This window comes from Oncorhynchus kisutch, linkage group LG26 (assembly GCF_002021735.2).
Source record: "Oncorhynchus kisutch isolate 150728-3 linkage group LG26, Okis_V2, whole genome shotgun sequence".
Classification (NCBI taxonomy): Eukaryota; Metazoa; Chordata; class Actinopteri; order Salmoniformes; family Salmonidae; genus Oncorhynchus; species Oncorhynchus kisutch.
In genome coordinates this window covers 44294562-44300823 of record NC_034199.2, presented here as the reverse complement: position 1 = coordinate 44300823, position 6262 = coordinate 44294562, and the positions used below count along the sequence as shown (strand labels likewise).

At 40.6% G+C, this 6262-nt stretch overlaps 1 protein-coding gene across 15 annotated transcripts in view; it reads right to left on the bottom strand.

Annotated features, from left to right (window-relative positions):
• Window positions 1-1734: 1734 nt before the first annotated feature.
• Window positions 1735-6262, bottom strand: part of LOC109870770 (dedicator of cytokinesis protein 9) — a 166269-nt gene continuing 161741 nt past the window's right edge. For 14 of the 15 annotated variants that reach the window (XM_031805987.1, XM_031805986.1, XM_031805983.1 and 11 more), the window contains 2 exons: window positions 5709-5847; window positions 1735-5309 (listed from right to left, as the gene is read on the bottom strand). In XM_031805987.1, coding sequence (XP_031661847.1) covers window positions 5160-5309; window positions 5709-5847 — 289 coding nt within the window. In that variant the 3' untranslated portion in view covers window positions 1735-5159. Of the gene's footprint in view, window positions 5310-5424; window positions 5433-5708; window positions 5848-6262 lie in introns of all 15 variants that reach the window. The other variant, XM_031805982.1, reaches the window with a different exon arrangement.

Sequence of the window (6262 nt, the reverse complement as noted above, 5' to 3'; positions counted from 1 at the left end):
TGATATGACTTGAGTTGTCTCTTATTACTAAACTTCCTGGTATGGGTTTTGAATATATGAATACCTTAATTATCTGCCAATCAGCTGCCCCTCTGTCTTCCCCTCAGAAATAGACTTGTTGTGAGAAGAAACATATTGGAGAGAGAGAGGTAGGTTAAGTCTCAGTGACTGATGAAAAAAGTTAAAATATGTATGTATATTTGTCTAGGATTTATGACACGTCATTACAATGGACTTGTATGTATTGTAAAACATTACAATTAGCTTTTGGTTGACAGACAAGTCTGAGAGCGCTCGCTATACATCACTTCAGCAGTCTGAGTTAATTCACCTCAGAGAGAGTGCTCTCGATAGGCCTACTGCAGGGGACTTAGCGATTTGGTGGAGGAGTGAAATTATAGGCTGTATTTGTTATATTCTTCCAGAATAGAATTCTTGACAAGTATCTTTTTATATGAATTAAGAGAGAGCAATATCAAAAGAAGTCGTGGGGCAGAGGTGGAGGTGGTTGAGGCTGAGGAGTTCATCGAAAACGACATTCATGACCTTGATGGGTTGGTCATAATGTCTGCAAAAGTCGTGAACGACACAAGGCCAGAGGAAAGTCAACACGGCAGCCACATGACACCAGGGCAAACAGCTGTAAACTCTCAATGTAACATGTTATACCAATTCTGTTTTATTGTTCCATTTAGGGCCTCATGATTGAAGGAGGTGGGGGCCATAAAGGAAGTCTTCTGTGCTGTTTCCACGTCCTGCAGATAAAATAAGATTAGGATTACATTTATGTGTTTGACCTATACTCCCATCAATATGGTTTAGAACCAAACAGTCAACTAGCTTCTCTAATCCCATCAATATGGTTTAGAACCAAACAGTCAACTAGCTTCTCTAATCCCATCAATATGGTTTAGAACCAAACAGTCAACTAGTTTCTCTAATCCCATCAATATGGTTTAGAACCAAACAGTCAACTAGTTTCTCTAATCCCATCAATATGGTTTAGAACCAAACAGTCAACTAGCTTCTCTAATCCCATCAATATGGTTTAGAACCAAACAGTCAACTAGTTTCTCTAATCCCATCAATATGGTTTAGAACCAAACAGTCAACTAGCTTCTCTAATCCCATCAATATGGTTTAGAACCAAACAGTCAACTAGTTTCTCTAATCCCATCAATATGGTTTAGAACCAAACAGTCAACTAGTTTCTCTAATCCCATCAATATGGTTTAGAACCAAACAGTCAACTAGCTTCTCTAATCCCATCAATATGGTTTAGAACCAAACAGTCAACTAGCTTCTCTTATCCAATCAATATGGTTTAGAACCAAACAGTCAACTAGCTTCTCTAATCCCATCAATATGGTTTAGAACCAAACAGTCAACTAGCTTCTCTAATCCCATCAATATGGTTTAGAACCAAACAGTCAACTAGCTTCTCTAATCCCATCAATATGGTTTAGAACCAAACAGTCAACTAGTTTCTCTAATCCCATCAATATGGTTTAGAACCAAACAGTCAACTAGCTTCTCTAATCCCATCAATATGGTTTAGAACCAAACAGTCAACTAGCTTCTCTTATCCCATCAATATGGTTTAGAACCAAACAGTCAACTAGCTTCTCTAATCCCATCAATATGGTTTAGAACCAAACATTCCATATCTAGGGCGGTTGTACAATTATTGGACAATAAACAAACAAAGTTGATTAGGAAATCTCAAGGTAGAAGTGAAGAGGAATGAGTGAATTTTATTGAAAAGAAAAGCATTAGAGAACATTTCTGTTTACAGCAGAAAAGTGACTTTCTGTTAAATAAAAATTAAAAACCCATTGCTTCCCAAATATAAAACGATTTCTTTAAATATTTGAATAAACACTCAAATGGTAGGTCTGTGAATAAACACTAGAATGGCTTTGAAAAGAAGGATGAACATAATCTATACAATGTATTATTGAACCCAACACAGCAAGACACTGTACCTTGCAAAATACAAATATTGCACTCCTTTTTTATATACATGAATAAACAGCTTGGAATATACTTATACGCAATGGCTTTAAATATATATATTTAAAAAAAATCCCATTCTAAGACATTTAAATGATTAAGGTTGAATGCTAACTTTTTCATAGGAGGCTATTTTTCCAATAAATTGCAGCTTTGTAGAAATATAACATGTCTTCGTGTACATGTACAGAGAGATGAATGCCAATGTATGCAGCATATATTTAAGCAATAAGGCACCTCAGGGGACTAAACTCGTTGGTTTATGGCCAATATTCCCTCGGCTAAGGGCTGTTCTTATGTACGACGCAACACGGAGTGCCTGGATACAGCCATTAGCTGTGCTATATTGGCCATATACCACCAACCCCTGAGGTGCCTTATTGATATTATAAACTGGTTACTAACGTATATATATATTTTTAAATAGCCGTGGTAAATGGTCTGATATACCACAGCTTTCAGCCAATCAGCATTCAGGGCTCAAACCACCTGGTTTATAATGTTCGTCAAGACATCAATACAAAGAAAATCACTTGAAGAGTTCAGAGCAGAAGACAAATGATCGAAACAAACAGAGATCAAAATGAGACGACAGAAAGCTGATGAGGGCTAGTGACATCACATGCACATTTCTGTCGCTTTAAGGATCCCTATGGGGACGGCTCCACAGGAAACACTACCAGTGATGTCATATACAGTAGCAAGAAAAAGTAGGTGAACCCTTTTGAATTACCTGGATTTCTGCATACATTTGACATAAAATTTGATCTGATTTTCATCTAAGTCACAACAATAGACACAGTGTGCTTAAACTAAGAACACACAAATTATTGTATTTTTCTTGTCTATATTGAATACATAATTTAAACATTCACAGTGTAAGTTGGGAAAAGTATGTGAACCCCCCTAGGCTTCTCCAAAAGCTAATTGAAGTCAGGAGTCAGCTAACCTGGAGGCCAATCAATGAGATGAGATTGGAGATGTTGATTAGAGCTGCCTTGCCCTATAAAAATACTCACAAAATTGGAGTTTTCTATTCACAAGAAGCATTGCCTGATGTGTCCCATGCCTCAAACAAAAGAGATCGCAGAAGACCTAAGATTAAGATTTGTCAACTTGCATAAAGCTGGAAAGGGTTACAAAAGTATCTCTAAAGGCCTTGATGTTCATCAGTCCACGGTAAGACAAATTGTATATAAATGGAGAAAGTTCGGCACTGTTGCTACTCTCCCTGGGAGTGGCCGTCATACAAAGATGACGGCAAGAGCACAGTGCAGAATGCTCAATGAGGTTAAGAAGAATCCTAGAGTGTCAGCGAAAGACTTACAGAAATCTCTGGAACATGCTAACATCTCTGTTGACGAGTCTACAATACATAAAACACTAAACAAGAATGGTGTTCATGGGAGGACACCATGGAAGAAGCCACTGCTGTCCAAAAAAAACATTGCTGCATGTCTGAAGTTCGCAAAAGAGCACCTGGATGTTCCAGAGCGCTACTGACAAAATATTCTGTGGACAGATTGAACTAAAGTTGAGTTGTTTGGAAGGAAGGAACACACAACACTGTGTGGAGAAAAAAAGGTACAGCACACCAACATCAAAACCTCATCCCAACTGTAAACTATGGTGGAGGGAGCATCATGGTTTGGGGCTGCTTTGTTGCCTCATGGCCTGGACAGCTTGCTATCATCGACGGAAAAATGTATTCCCAAGTTTATCAAGACATTTTGCAATAGAATGTAAGGCTAGCTGTCTGCCAATTGAAGCTCAACAGAAGTAAGGTGATGCAACAGGACATCAACCCAATAGACAGAAGTAAATCATCAACAGAATGGCTTGAACAGAAGAAAATATGCCTGCTGGAGTGGCCCAGTCAGTCCTGACCTTCTGGAGTGGCCCAGTCAGAGTACTGACCTTCTGGAGTGGCCCAGTCAGAGTCCTGACCTTCTGGAGTGGCCCAGTCAGAGTCCTGACCTTCTGGAGTGGCCCAGTCAGTCCTGATGCTGTGGCATGACCTCAAGAGAGCGGTTCACACCAGACATCCCAAGAATATTGTGGAACTGAAACAGTTTTATAAAGAGGAATGGTCCAAAATTCCTCCTGACCGTTATGCAGGTCTGATCCACAACTACAGAAAACGTTTGTTTGAGGTTATTGCTGCCAAAGGAGGGTTAACCTCTAAATCAAATCAAATCAAATGTATTTGTCACATACACATGGTTAGCAGATGTTAATGCGAGTGTAGCGAAATGCTTGAGCTTCTAGTTCCGACAATGCAGTAATAACCAACGAGTAATCTAACTAACAATTCCAAAACTACTACCTTATACACACAAGTGTAAAGGGATAAAGAATATGTACATAAAGATATATGAATGAGTGATGGTACAGAGCGGCATAGGCATAGGTTAATAAATCCAAGGGTTCACATACTTTCTCCAACCTGCACTGTGAATGTTTACACGGTGTGTTCAATAAAGACATGACAAATTATCATTGTTTGTGTGTTACTAGTTTAAGCAGACTGTGTTTGTCTATTGTTGTGACTTAGATGAAGATCAGATAAAATTGTATGACCAATTTATGCAGGAATCCAGGTAATTCCAAAGGGTTCACATACTTCTTCCTCCCACTGTATACATCATGGAACCCCAACACTCCACAGACAGGAACCCCAACACTCCACAGACAGGAACCCCAACACTCCACAGACAGGAACCCCAACACTCCACAGACAGGAACCCCAACACTCCACAGACAGGAACCCCAACACTCCACAGACAGGAACCCCAACACTCCACAGACAGGAACCCCAGTCAGGATGGAGGCTACACCAGTCTCCCCCCCCCTTCTCTCTGTTCATGTGGCATTATTTTAGTTCATCCATCCTCATGGATGAATGCCCCTGGTCCCATCCTCCACAGAGCGACTGTACTCTATACAACTGTGTAACACAGTCATTTGTCCTGGCCCATTGCACAAGCCAGAGAAGATGTGAGAGAAAATTAACAGAACATCAATATTGTCTCAGTTTAGCCAAAAGCAAACTTGATGATAAGGAGAACAGAAAAGCAGGAAATGGCCACTCATGGCAGCGCTGGCACAGAGCGTTTGAGGTCAGGAGTCAGCCAATCCGGTGGGTCTCACACCACAGAGGAGGAGTTGGGCAGGCCCATGATGGTGGCACCGCTGGGGGTACCACTGGGGGTACCACTGGGGGTACCACTGATGACGTTGAAGATGTGCAGTGAGTCTGGAAGAACGTTCTTCATGCCATCCTCCACTGGAATGATCTGGAAGGGAGCGACGGAGGGTGTTCAAGATAATGTTAAAGGAACAAATGATTCGTTCCGACAACTTAGTAAGAATGAATCACACGTAATAAAGTCCATGCCAAAGATGTTTTACCATCCAATCTGCTCATGTCAGCACAAAGGAAAAACAGAGGGAAAAGGGGGTTATCAAATATCACAATAGCATGAAATATTATAAAATTACTATGAAATCCCAATGCCTTACTAATTATAACTATTACTTTTATAATAATACTCCAATTAAACTGTTTTACCAGTATTGCAATCAAAACAAACACAACAGATTCTTCCAAAATGTACAAATAATCAAAATCGGCTGATGAACAAACAATGATGGATCCCAATGTTTGTTACGATAGTAGATAACTCTATGCTTACTGGCTCGTGCATGATGGCGGACAGCTCTCTGGCCAGGTCTCTGTAGTTGGCCTTCATCTCGTCATGGTACTCCTGCTGGTCCTCTTTAATCAGCCGCTCGTTGATGCCCAGGCCATGGCCACACGCTTCCACAAACTGCCTGCTCCACAAAAGGCCAGTGTCATACATAATCAGCCAGCTGAGCCACAGCCTGTTCACCCCGCTACCATCCAGAAGGCGAGGTCGGTACAGGTGCATCAAAGTTGGGACCGAGAGACTGACAAACAGCTTCTATCTCAAGGCCTTCAGACTGTTATATAGTCACCATTAGCTGACCCTTGTCCAGTACCCTGCCCTGAACTTTAGTCACGGTCACTAGACGGCAACTACCAGGTTACTCTACCTTGCACCTTAGAGCCTGCTTCCCTATGTACTGTAAATAGTCATGGAACACTGGTCACTTTAAAAATGGATCACTGACCCCTTTAATAATGTTTACATACTGTTTTACCCACTTCATATGTATATTCCTGTCAAGTCCTATCCTATTTTACAATGTGTACTTTAACAACTCA